This window comes from Tursiops truncatus, chromosome 5 (assembly GCF_011762595.2).
Source record: "Tursiops truncatus isolate mTurTru1 chromosome 5, mTurTru1.mat.Y, whole genome shotgun sequence".
NCBI classification, from domain to species: domain Eukaryota; kingdom Metazoa; phylum Chordata; class Mammalia; order Artiodactyla; family Delphinidae; genus Tursiops; species Tursiops truncatus.
In genome coordinates, this window is record NC_047038.1 from 107,400,587 (window position 1) to 107,417,767 (window position 17,181).

The following is a 17,181-nucleotide window of genomic DNA, read 5'->3' on the forward strand; positions in this document are numbered from 1 at the left end:
ACGCCCCTTTGCTGCCTGCCAGAGGGAGGGCCGCGGTTGACACGGGGGCCATTTAAATTTTACTTGGACAAGATCAGCTGTGGCTGGCAAACACCACGGGGTACTGTGGCTTCTGGGACAATAAGTATGTATGAAAAACCCCTCGTGATGTCAATCAAATGAATCATATACTCTTGCCATATCAGACATTTCACATTTTAGAATGATATATCATTGGCAGGCAAAAGCATCCACAAACGGGTCCCTTTGGAAATTAAAATAAGGGCTAATTCTGTCTTAGCTATAGCCACCCTCCACACCCTCGGCCCCATTTTGTTTAAAAAGACACACGGGTACACTATTCATACTGGACTCTGAGGATGGCGCTAGGAAGCCTAGTTAAAATAAAGGTCTGGGAACACTGAGTAGGTAAGAGCTGGGTATGTCAAGGAACACTGATTACCAAACGTCCAGAACTCTTTACAAAGCAGAAAAGGACCCCCAGGTAGTCAGTCAGAAAAGAAATGGGACTCACTGCATCATTCTCTGTCTACCTAGAGACAGACACATCCAAGGAGAGATGGAATTGGGCATCCTTTTGTTTAAAGATTATCCCTCGAGAGGTCCTCCCCTGACAGGCTGGGACCTGGGACCCTTCGCTGCAGTGCCTGGACCTGGACAAACATCTCTTCGGCTCCTCCAGCAACAGAATACAAAGAAACTATAAGGGACTAAAAATAATTGTGTGCACTCACAGTTGGGGCAACCTATGAACAACAAGATACAAAAAGGCCAAAACCCAACTGCCACTTCTGAGGCGTCAGGGGCAAAAGCAGGGCCCTGCGAAGGATTCCTGGCCTGACCCACCAATTCGCACCCCCCTCACCCCACTTAAGGGACCAGCTCGCTCCACCCTGGGGAGCAAACAAGGGAAGCTGCTTCTTGTTCTCCCTTCCTCGGGCTGTAACACGAGTCCCAATAAGGCCTTGCCTGAATTTCTCACCTGGTCTCTCTTCAATTTCTATTGATTAAAGGATCAAGGACCCAGGTCGGTAACACTCCTACCTGGACTCTCATGCGTGCACTTTGACCAGAGAATATAGTCCCTCTCTTGGTTCCCAAGCGTCAGGGTGATCCCGCTGGAGCAGCAGACGGGGGTCAGGGCGAGCAGCCTGGCCGCAGAAACAGAGTAACAGTCTCTCTCCTTCACAGCCCACCTCTGACTCAGCATCATGTGATTGCAAGGGATCAGATACCTGGAAAGCCAAAAAGGGCCAGCGTTCAGTGTCTGCAGGTCCGTTCCCAGTCCGCCACTGCCTAAGCCACGACTGTCACAGCCGGGGTGGCTCATGCTCTCCCCACTCTCACTCCAGCCATCCCACCACCCCCCAGGGCTCACTCCCGTGCTTAAAACTTGTCAAGGGCTTCTTTCTTCCGGCGCAGATTTAAGGGCCTTCACAATTTAACCTCCACAAACTTCCCCATCTTTTAATGGATCCGCTATCCCTCTGTGCCTCCGGGCCTTTGCACCTACCCTAGCCGTCCCCTGCAATGTGCTTTCCCCTCCCCCTGCCTGACAAATGCCTTGTCATCCTGCAAAGTCTGGCTTCAGTGTCCTCTTCTCCGGGAAGGCTTCTGGGCTTCCTACTCCAAGATGGAACTACCCTCTCCCTCCACTATGCTCACAGCCTTCTACTAAGGCACTATTACTAGAATCACAGTCATTTCGGTGTCTGCCTTCTCAACATAATGTGCTATCAGAGCAAGCACCTCCTTCAAGAGTTTTGTCTCATGATCCCGGAAACTGGCTCAGAGTCGGTATTGAATGACAGCAGTTGCACAAAAAGGCAAAGGGACCCGTCATGGTGCGAACCTCCTCTCATATTCTCGCAGGTGATCACGAGAACATATTGTGCTACAGGCGTTCCATCACCAGTTCCAAAGGGTGGGTGTGTGTAAGGCAGGGGCAGGATGTCCCCACCCCACCAAGCAATCAATGGTCCAGACATGAAGGTGTCCTTCAGTTCTGCTCAGGCCTGACGCGTCTAGCCGGAGATGGCAGCGCACCCCACAGGTTAAGGGTTCGGTCCTACAAGGCTTCCCCCGACACCCCCAACACACACACACACTTCAGACGCCACTCACAAGTCCAGCTGTCACCTGTGCTTCCGACTAACCGGCTATACATCAGAGGTGCCAACGACCCCCCTCCTCGGGTTCGATTAATTTACTAGAGCGGCTCACGGAACTCAGAGACATTTTACTTACCAGGTCGCTGGTTTATTACGAAAGGCTATAACTCAGGAACAGCCAGATGCAGAGATGCACGGGGCAAGGGTGGGGAAAGGGCGTGGAGCTTCCATGCTCTCTCCAGGCTGTCTCTCTCCCAGCGTTCACCAACCCAGAGGCTCTCCAAACCCGACCGACCGTGGCGGGGCTTTATGGAGGTTTCATTATATAGTCATGGTTGACTGAATCACTGGCCATTAGCGCTTAATTCAACCCTCTCCCCTCTCTGGATATCAGGGGGGTGGGACTCAAAAGAAAAAGGGCAAACACCAAATATATATTTCTCCTTATAAATCACAACATTACAGTGGCCAAGGACTCACCGGGGAACACTGGGCCCGGTTTCACACAAAACGCTTTTGGGTGGTGAGCAAGGCATCTCAGGATCATTATGAAGCTGGAGAGAAGAAAGCCTGGGCAATCGTTTCTGACACACTTGGAGCACACTAGCGGGCTGTGTGGGTACAATAAAGTGTTTATATGGCTTCCTTTCCTAACAGGGAGATAGACCATACTGTTTATTTAAACAAAGATGGCACAGATGGGATGGAGGCCTCACGGCCAGAGCCGAGCGTCCCACGTCTGTGCAGGAGCCAACGCCAGAGACCCCAAGCCCGTAGGCGAACAACCACAATCTTCAATAAACCAGAGTGTTTTTGTTTCTGTATTTAGCTTTTGAGAGAGAGGCAGTACAGAGGAAAACAAGCTGTGATGACGGATTCAGTGAAAAAGATAAAAGTACAACTTCCAGGGCATGTCTTGAGGCCAGTAAACATTAAGCCGTCTCCCGCAGCTCCTGTTGGTCCCAAAGAGGAAAACCTATGTTTGCATTAATGACTGAGCCACTGCAAGTGCCTGAGTCAAGGAGGAAAAGAGATTTAATTCTCTTCAGAGCAGTTTACACTTAAGGTCTTAATAATGTCCATGGTATAAAATGACAAACTTGCCACTTAACCTTCTGTTCTCAAAAAATAAATCAAACCATGACTCATTCAACCCAAACCTTCGCTAGGTGGCCAGGTAAGGGGGTCCCAGTCTCCCCTCCCCGCACTCATGGGCATACAACACACACATATGCGCGTGCACGCACGCGCGCACACACACACACATATACACACACACGAGCCTAAATCCCTCTCCCTAAGATCCAGACACACCCCGCATGTCTGATGTGGTGGCATCTATTTGCATAAGTTCACCTGCATGGGAGTCAAAGGTTCTAAAAACAAAAAGGAAAGATTGGAGCGGGGTGGGGGAAAAGAGGCCAGATCTGTTCTAATACTTAGCCCAGCTCTGGGGACTTGTACCTGAGCCCTACCGCAGAAGAAACAGATCCTGTGGATAGAAAATGAAGGACCTCTTTGCATGAGGATCTCTGTGAGCAGAGATGCTTTGTTGACCAAGAGTGAGGCAGAGGAGAGAGGCCTTCTCCCACCTGTCTGAAGCCAGCGCAGCTCTGGGCCCTAGAACACTCAAGGGGGCGGTGCCGCTCCAGCACCTGAGCGCCATCGCCGTCCCCAGCACTCTCAGGAGGGGCGGGGACACGGCAGGGACAGAGGGGAGGCAGCACCAACCAAAGGGACTCGGCAGAGATGATGCTGCGGCAACTGTCATGATCATGAACACACATAAGGCCCCTCCCTTGGGACCCCCCAGAAGTGACGGCTGACGCTTTGCAGGGGGCCAAGGTCTTACATGAGGAGCTAGGGTGAGAGCCAGGAAAACCCATCCTGTGGTTGTTGATGTGAACGCTTCTGCTCTCACAGGCGAGTGAGGCTCAGGGAAACTCAGATTACACAGGATTTTTTTTTTTTCATGGTTGAGAAAAAAATTTTATTTATACAGCATACATGTAAGTTAAAAAGTGGCAGAATGTTAACAATTACTGAATCTAGATACAGAATACATGGGCGTTCATTATACTATTCATTCAAATTTTCTACGTATTAAAATATTTCATAATAAAAAACTGGAACATAATAAAATTAAAACGGGCCTAAATGCAATGAGGTACCCAAGAACAGGTCCCTGAGACAAAAAAAAAAAAATACATTAGTAGAAAAACTGTTGAAATCTGAATAAAGTCTGTACTATAGTTAATATTATTGTATTAATGGTAATTTCCTAGTAAATGTGCCATGGTTATATAAGATGTTAAGGGGAAGCTGGATGAAGGGAACTCCCTATACCACCTTTGCAAATTTTCTGTAAATCTAAAATTATTCCAAAATAAAAAGTTATTTTTAAAAGGGGGCAACCAGTATATAAAAGCTAGAAGTTTTCATTGATTTTTTTGACAGAATACATGAAATAGGACTACTTCTTAATAACGCTAGTCAATCAATAAGGAAAATAAGTGATCAGTAACACAAAACGTCTGACTGTAGGCCTTCCAAGAAAGGAAAAAGGACTAACAAACAAGAATACAGTGCTTTACCATTTACAGATCTTTCACATACATTCTATTTGACCCTCACAACATCGCTGTGAGGTGGGCAGCACAGATATTATTCCCATTTAACAGATGAGGAAAGTGAATCTCAGAGCAATTAACTGATGTGCCCAAGGTTCTACAGTTAGTAAATGATTTGTATTCATATCAGTCTTTGACCTAAAAATTCAGCACCCCACCTCCCCTCATATTTGCCTACCTACTTCACAGGGATAACGAAGATAAAATGAATTCAAGGCTAGAAAAATACTTTGAGGGAAATAATTTTCCACGATATATGGCTCATTCCCCTTCTTGTCCCAGCTTGTGCGTAAACACAGAATTTTATATTGCCTCTGTTCTGTGTTCAGCTAAGCAACTAAGTAAGACAGGGGAACAGTGTGATCCTCTTTCAAGTTATATAAATTACAATCAGGGTAACTGCTATTACAGCAAGTTGAAAAACAACACAGAAAGCCCAATGTGCAACTACACAGGATTTATTGTACCCTTATTTTCATCATTAATTATTCAAGAAATAAACTGCGTCAATGCTTTTATATACTGCAGGAACTCAATGACTGCTTACAGCTCAAACAAAGCGCATTTCATGATTTAAGTTGATGTACGTAGATTTCTATTCTTTGTTTGAAGTACTAAAACAAAATGGAACAGTGGATCAAACCTAATAAAGCTATTTATCAAATATCACCAGCGGGTAGCCTGAAATTATATTAGAATAAAGAGTTACTGGGAATTTGCAACTCTGCAAACACATGCTTTCCGTAGAAACTAAGCACTTTCTTCTGAGTAAATCAAGTAAAGGGAGATCCCCCACAGATTGAAGGAGGGGCTTCTATAAAATTGGAAATTGGAGAGTCAGTTCAAATGAATAACACCCCTGTATTCAAAGCAGTACTTCTACTACTGTGCCTTTAAAACGAAGGATTATCCCAGAGGGAAGAGTGGGAAAACCGTACACTGACCCTCTGTCTCTCCATCATTTACACAGAAAGATTAGAAACAGAATAAAGTCAGAAGCTCCCCAAACGTCAAACATCAAATACACCATCATGTATAAAACAGATAGCTAGGGCTTCCCTGGTGGCGCAGTGGTTGAGAGTCCGCCTGCCGATGCAGGGGACACGGGTTTGTGCCCCGGTCCGGGAAGATCCCACATGCCGCAGAGCGGCTGGGCCCGTGAGCCATGGCCGCTGAGCCTGCGCGTCCAGAGCCTGTGCTCCACAACGGGAGAGGCCACAGCAGTGAGAGGCCTGCGTACTGCAAAAAAAAAAAAAAAAAAAAAACAAACCCAGATAGCTAGTGGGAACCTGTGGTTAGCACAGGGAGCTCAGCTCGGTGCTCTGTGATGAGCTAGATGGGTGGGATGGGAGGCAGGGGGAGGTCGTCCAAGAGAGAGGGGATATATGTATACATATAGCTGATTCACTTCATTGTACAGCAGAAACTAACACAACATTGTAAAGCAATTATATTCCAATAAAAAAATAATAAAGTGGCTGTCGATAGCCGAAAAATCACTTAGGAATTTAGTACAGATGTCTGTCATCAAACTATCTTTTCATTTCAACTATATTTGCCTGGGGTGGGATTTTATTTAAATTCAGGAAGCAGTAAATATAATCAGAGGCTAATAAATGGCTTTAGAGGCTCAGATTACTCAAAGCCATCCCAATACAGCAGGAAAAATATATTCCCCACATTGTCCCCCCTTTTTTCATTATTTCCCCAACCCTCTGCAACCCTGGGTCCATTTTCTATTTTATTGGATATTACTCATTAAAATAAATCACCATCACTTCTGAAACAATTCAGTGATAACCAATCAATAACAAAGGACACACGTTGCCTACTGCTACACTGACAATAAAGACAAACAAAACAAAGCAGTGAAGTATGATGAAGTAAGCAAGGTGCTTCTTAAGAGATGATGATAACCTCAGTAATGTACCAACAGGCAAAAATCTTAAAAGCAACGTTAGTGAATTTCAAAAAGCTCATTTGTTTTTCAGAGACACTCTGGCTGTGTTTCTCCTATTCATCTTACCCTAGACTGGCATTTTTTCTCCCCTCTCCTCCAGACACCCAATGCCCACATAAGATGGAAATGCTCCTGAAGAGAACAGGCAGCTTCTCTTCGAGCAAAACAGCCTCTATCCGAACACAACAGGCGAAGCAGTTCATAAACCTGACAAATGACCAGCACTTCTGAAAGAAACACCCCAACCAGAATATTCAGAAATGGCATTCAGGGTATTAAGCAATTAAATGTTGCCTAAACTGGGAAGTGCCAAGAACATGCAGTTGATCTGTCACTTCACTGCTTGTCAGCATTTCCTGCCTGCCTTAGGCCTATCATAGGTCACATCCCTGGAGGCGGGCAATTTCTCCTTGGTTTTCTGCTCCCTTAAATAGCCTCTCTTTTGGGGGGACCTTATTTCAACTTACTTTTCTAATATTTTGCTAAAGGAAATAAACAGATCAGTTACAAATGGATTATCACTTTGAAATGTCAATAATTAAGAGTATCTGGGTTGCAACAAAAATTGATGCATTTATTTACCATGGAGCAAATAACTTCATTAAAAGGATTCACATAATCTTCACTGCTCTATTGCCTCTCAGATCTACAAGTTTATCATGTATATTTGAATGACTACAGTGGCAACAACAAAAAGAACAAGTTATAAATCTATTTTTTAGGTCCCTTAAAGTTTAAATGACTAGAAAAATAAGGATTTTTCATTGACCTTGCTTTTGGTACAGATTCTAAATAAGAAAAGACATTGTTTTCATTACAGTAACCCCACCCCCGCCCTTATCTGTGGAGGATACATTCCAAGACCCCCAATGATGCCTGAAACCACGGGTAGTACTGAACCCTATATATATATACTATGTTTTTTTCCTATACATACATACCTATGATAAAGTTTAATTTATAGATTAGGCTCAGTAAGAGATTAACAACAATAGCTAGTAATAAAATAGAACAACTATAGTAATACACTGTAATACAAGTTATGTGAATGTGGTCTCTCTGCCTCTCAAAATACCTTAGTGTGCTGTACTCACCCTTCTTCTTGTGATGATGTGAGATGATAAAATGCCTATGGGATGAGATGAAGTGAGGTGAACAATGTAGGCCTTGTGACGCAGGCTGCTATCGACCTTCTAACATATAAAGGAGGACCATCTACTTAAGGTGATCCTGGATCACTGAGCCATGAGGATGTTGATGGCTGGATATCAGGGGCAGACGATGTCAATGGCTAGGGATCCTGGGTGGGACGGCGTGAGATTCCATCACAATACTCAGAACAGCGCACAATTTAGAACCTATGAACTGTTTATTTCTGGAATTTTCCATTTAATATTTTTGGACCACAGTTGACCTTGGGTAACTGAAACCTCAGAAAGTGAAACTGCGGGTAAAGGGGTTCTACTGTAGTTTAAAATGTATTTTCTAGAAAATTCCCCTCCCTTAAATTTGTGTAGTGCTTTACAGTGTTTCAAAATATTTTCACAGATATCACCACAGTTGATCCTCCCCAAAACCTTATGGGATAGCAAATTCCAAAACCAGAATAGGTCAAGGGGTCCTAACTGGATTCGTTACACCCCATCACTCCAGCCACCATTGTTCATAGCCTTGTTCTCATATTTTTAAATCTCATTATGTCTTTCTGCTGCAAATTTAGTAGTAACTTCTTCAATCTTTCTTCTAGTTCATTAATTCTCTCTTAATCTGTATCTTAAATGCTATTTATACCAAACACTCAGTTTTTCATTTTAATAATTACAGTTTTTACTTCTAAAAACCCCAGGTGGTCTTCAGATCTTCCTGTCATTTTTGCTTATCAAAATGCCACTTTTATTTTAACAGAAAGTAACAAGTACTGGAGAGGATGTGGAGAAACTGGAACCCTGTGCACTGTTGGTGGGCAATGTAAAATGTGCAGCTGTTATGGAAAAAAAAATTTAAACAGAATAACCATATGATCCAGCAATTCCACTTCTGGATATACACAAAAGAAGTGAAAGCAGGGTCTTGAAGAGAGATATTTGTACCCTCATGTTCATAGCAGTGTTATTCACAACAGCCAAAATGGTAAGCAATCCAAGTGTCCAGTGGCTAAGATTCCATGCTCCCAATGCAGGGGGCCTAGGTTCGATCCCTGGTCAGGGAACTAGATCACATATGCTGCAACTAAAGATCCCGCATGCCACAAGGACGATTCCACATGCCACAACTAAAATCTGGCACAGCCAAATAAATAAATAAATGTTTCAAAGTGTCCATCGGCAGATAAATGGGTAAACAAAATGGAGTATAAATAATGTATCATTATTCAGCCTTAAAAAGGAAGGGGATTCTGAGACCTGCTGCAATATGAATGAACCTTGCAGGCACTGTGCTAAGTGAAATAAGTCAGGCGCAAAAAGACAAACACTGTATGAGGCAACTTACATGAGATACCTAGAACAGTCAAATTCACAGACAGAAAGTAGGATGGTGGCTGCCAGGGGCTGGGGGAGGGGAGAAACGGGGAGTTAGGGTTTAAGGCGTGCAGAGGGTTTGTTTTACAAGGTGAGAGCAGTTCTGGAGATGGATGGTGGCAACGGTTGTACAATATTGTGAACGCATTTAATACCACTGAACTGTACGGTTAAGATGGTAAATTGTAGGTTCTGCGTATTTTACTACAATTGAAAACACTTGTTAAATGTGCGGGGCAATCAGCAGTTCAGAGGACAGAGACCAGGAAGCAGAGGCTTCCTGCGTGTCTACCGCGTGCTGACCTTTGACCTCTGCATCTGCCCCCCCCCCCACTTGCTCTTCTCAGATTCCCCCAGGCAGTGCGACAGAATTAGAAATACATGAAGTATTAAATAAAGGACAATTACTATTATTATGGTCTCACCATCATTCTCATTAAGGAAACAGAGAAGAAACTCAGGCTCAGAGCGCTGGACCCATGGTTCCGCCCAGCAGTCTTTCCATGACTCCGTTCAGAACCTGCGACCACATGCCCTTCAGGTGCTTTCCTGGGAAATGATGGGTCCTTACTCGCCCTGGAAGTCATAGCCCTGACTTGGATGCCTAAGTATTTCAATCACGAGCTGATTTCTTCACCTCCATAAGGCACAGGTCTGGGTCTCAAAAGATGCTTTGACCAGTACAACTTCTGAGGACAGTTTTTACAACAAGTACCGCCCTACGAGTAGACAAAGGCCACTGAACAGAAGTGTCTGCCCCCTGGGCTCAGCCTCCCCTGGTGACCCAGAGCTGGGACGCCGGGCCAGGCTTCCAGGTCCACTGCAAAAGACAGCTGCTTTCCATGCCATCAAAGAAGCAGCATTCAAGAATCTAACATTTAAATATAATCAGGATTTACGCTTGTTGGAGGCAAAGTCTGGTTTTGGGCAGTAAAAAAGGCTATAATGAGTTGCTCTGATGGATTTCATTCAGGCCTGCTAATGCACTGTCACATCAGTAGAGACTTGATGGGAAGCAAATGTAATCCTTTTAGGACAGATAGCTAATGCTCTCCCGGTCTCCCCAGGGTGTTTCTTTATGAGCGGATTTATTCTTTGCTAATGCCCTAAGATTAGTTACTGATGACCTGATCTAAACCCCTAAAAAGTCCAAAAGCTCTCTTTAAACTAAAAAAATTAATAGGTGATATTCTCCCATAAAAGAGTGACTCCGTAAGGCCACCGTCGTTCCACCCACCAGCCCCCTGTGGTATCTGCATCGCTCCCTTTTGCAGGACACCACGTCTACACTGCAGCCTTCCAGTGGTTCTCAAACTTAGCCTCGCATCAGAATCCGCTGGAGAGTTTGTTTAAAGCACAGCCTGCCGGGCCCCACCCACCACCACAGTTTCTGATTCAGCACATCTGGAAGATGGCCAAGAACGTGTGTTTCTCACGAGATCCTGGGGGATGTCTCTGCCGCTGTTCCCAAGATCGCATGTCACCACCCCCTTACTTTTCCACAGTCACTTCTGTGGGAATGCTGGACATCCACTTGGGATGCCAACTCCTCAGTAATTCTGCTCACGTCATGTCTAAAACCCCAGTGGGGACCTGGGGCAGCCCAGGTCTCCTCCCTCTTGCGCTGCTCTCAGCTCCTTCTGCCCTTCTTCTGCCCGAGGAGCCTCGGTCAGAAACAGGGTCTAAGGAATGAGGAGGTGGAGGGCCTGTCCAAGGACCTGGTTGGCTCTTTCCTTTTTGCTTCCACACCACCAGAGGGGAGTGAGGGAGCACAAGCCCTCACCAACTCTTTTCCTTCACAAAAGGAGATGTTTCTCTCAGGGACCCTGAGAAGCAGAGGCAGGGGCAAGGCAGGATTGGGTGTTCCTGAGTTTCCTGCCAAACGACCAAACTAATGTCGTCTTAACAGCACTTAGACTCTGAGGCCTGTCTTCAGATACCAGTCCCTTCATGAAACCTTTCCCACCTGGACGTCTGAAGGACATACCTTTTCTGCCTTGTATACATGTATGTCCTTTTCAGTTCGTCCCCTCCATGCCTTATTCCCTTCTGAATTGTACACAGAAAGTACTCATTAAATATTTACTGAATTTAATTGAAACATACTCACAGGTCAGACAGTGAGCACTGTACCATTTCTAAAGCAAGGGTCATAGAAATTATACATCAACAGCATTTAATATTTAGAAAAGCTGTTTTCAAAAACGAGTCCCCTAAAAATGTACTTCAGGAGAAAGACATGCAGCTACGGACGAGAAGAGCGTTCATAATACTTCTGAAAGTTTCCAAACATTCTACGTATTCTTTCCAGGAGCACATGTATAATATAACGCATTTGGCCCCCTAAAAACTGTTAACAGTAAAACGAAAATTAACCTTGGGAAATAATGCAGAAATTAAATTGATTTGCTCGATGATTTTCTTTCTTAGAAGCATGGCCCTTACTTCACTTACATTACCAAAGAAAAATGTAATAGCGATAGTGTAGAGCTTTCCTTTAAAGGGAACAAAAGATGGCAACTCACCTTAGAATTAGTTGTAACATCACATCTTCACAATGTAAACCGATGAGAGTTCTAAATAATGCCAGGGACACCACACAAAGCTGGGAAGCAAGAAAAATATCTCTTTCAGATATTGGAAGGACAGCTCTACTTCACACAGATGGTAAATAAATCAGAATTACAAAATAAAATGACCTTTTTTTTTTTTAGCAGTTTTGATTAAGAAAAATGTAGAATTACCCTCCTAATAAAATGCCTGTGCTCATATTTCCAACTTGTAAAGATCCAGATAAATATGTTCCCTACAACTCCCCAATACACACACACACACACACACACACACCATCTCCTACTTATGTCATTTGTTTTCCTAGTTATTTTCAAATACGACACTGGTTATTTGCAAGACAGGGCTAACAGAAAATTGCATATACCCCAGCCATCTCTCTCTCTCCAGAGTCCTCAGCCCTAAGCCTCAGCTCTTCTTGCCTTATCTCTTGGCTTTGGGCAAACATTCTCCCGGGTTCCACTTCCCATAGTGCTGAGGGATGACGATATACTTTCCTAGGATGTTCATTAAAAAACAAGATTTCTTGCAGTCTCTGATTTCCAAAAAGGAAAGATAAACTGTCCAACAGAGAAGGTTCCCAAAGGTGCATTATAAAATCACCATGCCTTTTGGGAGTAAGCTTTTGCTGCTCCACCAGGCCACTTAAGTAATTTAGGCTCTCATTCTTTGTACAGGAGAATAAGGGCGAGCCTGTGTTCTAGGCAGGACAGGTTTACAAGCTGGTCAATGAAATCCGTAACGGTGTTGTAGAGAAAGAGCTGTACTTGGCGTGCCCCAAAACATCTCTTGTGCTCAGGACAGGTCACACCTTACAGTTAGGAAGAAGCAAATACTTCATTCCGTTCCTTCCACGCCTTTGCACATGCTGTTTCTCTGCCTGGAATGTCTTCCTCTGTCTCCTCTGCAGGATAACCCTACTTATTCTCAAAGACTGACTGTAGGCATCACCTCTCCTAGGAAATCTTTCTTCTCTTTCTCCCAGGATTACCACTCAACACCCGCTTTCCCCAGTCCGAGTCCTCTCTATATGTTGCCATAGTAACCTGGGCAAATCACTGTCAAGGGTGCTCAGCACCCTGTATCTGTCTTTTTATTACTGAGTCCAGGGAGTTCATTATTCTACATACAAGTATCTTTTCAGACACATGATTTGCAAAGATTTCTTCTTATTTTTGTCAGCTGTTTTTTCAATTTCTTAATGGTGTCCTTTGAAACACAAAAGTTTTTACTTTTTTACAGATTTTAGATTTCTTCTTGAATCAGTTTCAGAAGTTTGTGTCTTTCGCAGGAATAAAGACACAGACCTACTAGAGAATGGACTTGAGGATATGGGGAGGGGGAAGGGTAAGCTGTGACAAAGTGAGAGAGAGGCATGGACATATATACACTACCAAACGTAAGGTAGATAGCTAGTGGGAAGCAGCCGCATAGCACAGGGAGATCAGCTCAGTGCTTTGTGACCGCCTGGAGGGGTGGGATGGGGAGGGTGGGAGGGAGGGAGACACAAGAGGGAAGAGATATGGGAACATATGTATATGTATAACTGATACACTTTGTTGTAAAGCGGAAACTAACACACCATAGTAAAGCAATTATACTCCAATAAAGATGTAAAAAAAAGAGTAAAATTTTAGTAACTATGAAAAAAAAAAAGAAGTTTCTGTCTTTCTAGAATTTGCCTGTTTCACCTAATGTATCCAATATTTTGGCATGCAGTTGTTCACAGTATTCCCTTATAATCCTATTTATTTATTTATTAACTACATTTTTTATCAATGCATACAGATGTCATTAACTATGAAGAAAAGAGAAGGCATATTTATTACAAAAATCAGAATCATGGTTATTTCTGCAGGAGAGGGAGAGGGTTGTAATCAGAGAGGGCTACCGAGGGGCTTATGAGGTGTTGGCAATGTTTCATTCTCCCCTGAATGATGATGACATGGTGTTTTCTTTACAATTAAACTGTATATTTAGGCTTTATACAGTTTTGCTCTGTATGAATAGTGTATCTCATTATAAACTCTGACAAGGCATCATTCCACTGGGCAGAGGCTGCAATAGTAGTTCTCTATGTCTGGTCCAAGTCTTCCCATGGGTACAATGGATATAATCCTTTTTAGTTCTATAAGGTCAACAAACAGTAATACCCCCTCTTTCATTCTAGATTTTACTAATTTGACTCTTCTCACTTTTTTTCTTAGTAGTCTAAAAGTTTGTCAATTTTGTCAACTTTTTCAAAGAACCAACTTTTTTATGAGGTTTTTTGGTTTGTTTTTATTGAATGAAAGATTCTTTAAATTCTACAGTACTTTATAATTTTCAAAAGATTCACACACATTGATTCCATATAATCCCATAATATCCCTTTTCCCCCCTAACCCTATATTGCCCTTCCTTCCTTCCCTCTCCCCACTGGTAACCACGTTTGTTCTCTATATCTGTGAGTCTGCTTCTTTTTTGTTTTATTCACTAGTTTGTTGTATTTTCTAGATTCCCCATATAAGTAATATTAAGACAGTATTTGTCTTTCTCTGTCTGACTTATTTCACTTAGCATAATGCCCTCTAAGTCCATCCAAATTTTGCAAATGGCAAAATTTCATCCCTTTTTATGGCTGACTAGTATTCCATTGAATATATATATACCACATCTTCTTTAAACATTCATCTGTCGGTGGATACTTTGGTTGCTTCCATACCTTGGCAAATGTAAATAATGCTGCTATGAACATTGGAGTGCATGTATCTTTTCGAATTAGTGTTTCTGTTTTTTTCGAATATATACTCAGGAGTAGAATTGCTGGGTCATATGATAGTTCTATCTTTAGTTTTCTTGAGAAACCTCCATAGTATTTTCCACAGTGGCTGCACCAATTTACATTCCCATCAACAGTGTAAGAGGGTCAAAGAACCAACTTTTGCTTTTGGTGATTTTCTATTGATTTTGTTGTTTTTCTAGTCTTCATTTCCTTAATTTCTGCTCTAATCCTTATTATTTCCTTCCTCCTGCTTGGTTTGAGTTTGCTCTTCTTTTTCCAGTGTCTTAAAGTAGAAGGTTAGGTTACTGATTTGAGATTTTTCTTCTTTTTTAACGTAGGTGTTTATAGCTATATATTTCCTTCTTGGCAGTGTTATACTGCATCCCGTAAGTTTTGGTATGTTGTATCTTCATTCTCATTTATCTCAAAGTACACTCCCATTTCCCTTGTGATTTCTTCTTTGACCCACTGGTTACTTAGGAGTACTGTTTAATTTCCACATATTTGTGAATTTTCTTTCTGTCAATAAATTTTAATTTCAATCCATTGTGGCCAGGGAACATACCTGGTATAATTTCAATCGCTTTAAATTCATTGAAAGTGATTATCACATGGTCCATCTTGGACAGTGTTCATTCCATGTGCACTTGAAGAGAATGTACATTCTGCTGCTGTTGGGTGGAGTGTTCTATAGATGACTGCGCTAGGTCTAGTTGGTTTATAGCATTGTTCAAGTCTCCTATTTCCTTATTCATCTTCTGCCTACTTGTTCTATTATAAAAAAGTAAGGTGTTGAAATATCCCACAACTATTGTTGTATCTTCTATTTCTCCCTTAAATTCCACCAGTTTTTGCTTCATAAATTTTGGGACTCTGTTTTTAGATGCATATATATTTATAATTGTTGTATCTTTCCAAGGGATTGACCCTTTATCATTATAAAATGTCCCTCTTTCTCTCTAGTAACATTTCTTGTTTTAAAGTCTAATTTGTGGCTATTAGTATAGCCACTCCAGCTTTGTTTTGGTTGCTGTTTGTGTAACCTATTTTTTCTATCCGTTAACTTTCAATCTACTGTTATCTTTGAATCTAAAATGTATCTCCAGTTGGCAGCAAATAGTTGGATCTTGTTTTTTATCTAGTCTGACAATCTCTGCCTTTTGACTGAATTTTTAATCTATTCACATTTAATATTATCATTATAGTTGGATTTATATCTGCCCTTTTACTTTTTATTTTCTATATGTCTGATGTCTTTTTGTTCCTCTATTCCTATTTTACTGTCTTCTTTTACATTAAGTGAATATTTCCCCCATAGTAACATTTTAATTCCTTTAATGATTTTTTTACTATTTTTTTGAGTTACTAGTGGTTGCTCTAGACCTTACCATATACATCTTAATTTATCAGACCCTACTTCAGATTTATACTAAATTAATTTTAGTGAAATACAGAAATGTTACTCTTATATAGCTCTATTCCTTCTTACCTCCCTTTGTGCTATTACTGTTATACACATTACATCTACATATGTTACAAACAATAACACTGTTAATTATTCCTTTACCTTTTTTGCATTTTTAATGAAGCTTTTTTCTGAAGTATAGTTGATTTACAATATTATATTAGTTTCAAGTGTACAACATAGTGATTCAATATTTTTATAGATTATACTCCATTTAAAGTTATAAAATATTGGCTATATTCCCTGTGCTGTACAATGTATCCTTGTAGCTTATTTATTTCATAAATAGTAGTTTGTACCTCTTAATCTCCTACCTCTATCTTGCCCCTCCCCTTTCCTCTCCCCACTGGTAACCACCAGCTTGTCCTCTACATCTGTTTCTGTTTTGTTAAATTCATTCAGTTGTTTTATTTCTTAGATTCCACATGTAAGTGATAACACACAATATTTGTCCTTCTCTGTCTGACTTATTTCACTCAGTATAATGCCCTCTAGTTCCACCCATGCTGTTGCAAATAGCAGAATTTCATTTTTTCTATGGCTGAGTAATATTCCATTGTATATTTATACCACACCTTTAACCATTCATCTGTTGATGGACACTTAGGTTGCTTCCATATCCTCGCTATTGTAAATAATGCTGCTATGAACATTAGAATGCATGTATCTTTACAAATTAGTGTGTTCATTTTCTTCAAATATACCTTTGCTTTTAAAACAATAATTGCACTTAAATAGACAGCCTTTGGAGAGAGGGTTGCAAAGGATTACATTAATGGTATAAGAGGATTTTCAAAGTTAATCAGAGCACCAAACTAAAGAATGACTACCTAAATTCACAACTGCCCAGACGTGCATTTCAAAACACTTATGGACAGAAATATGATCTCTAAATACCCAGACTTGATACACTTTGGTTCCCTGGCTTTACCTGAACTTAATTAAGCCCATATGTTCCCCTGTACCTTGTCTCCTCAGAAGCACATTCTGCTGGTTCTACAGAAGAAAGTGCCAACCCAGACAAATTGAGAAAAATTGTCCTATGAAAGGCAGTAACTCCCACCTCCCTGACAGAAGGGCTCCTGATAGCAAAACAAATTATCTAGTTCATCTCTTCCCAAATAGAAAAGTAATGGCTGCAAGAAAACAGAATATTCATAA

General features: G+C 41.8%; 1 protein-coding gene across 17 annotated transcripts in view; it reads right to left on the reverse strand.

Moving 5' to 3' along the window:
* Positions 1 to 17,181, reverse strand: part of FHIP1A (FHF complex subunit HOOK interacting protein 1A) — a 277,537-nt gene that overhangs the window by 24,206 nt on the left and 236,150 nt on the right. For all 17 annotated transcript variants that reach the window (XM_073805506.1, XM_073805502.1, XM_073805510.1 and 14 more), the window contains 2 exons: positions 11,746 to 11,825; positions 1,045 to 1,235 (listed from right to left, as the gene is read on the reverse strand). In XM_073805506.1, the coding sequence (XP_073661607.1) occupies positions 1,045 to 1,235; positions 11,746 to 11,825 (271 nt within the window). The remainder of the gene's footprint in view (positions 1 to 1,044; positions 1,236 to 11,745; positions 11,826 to 17,181) is intronic.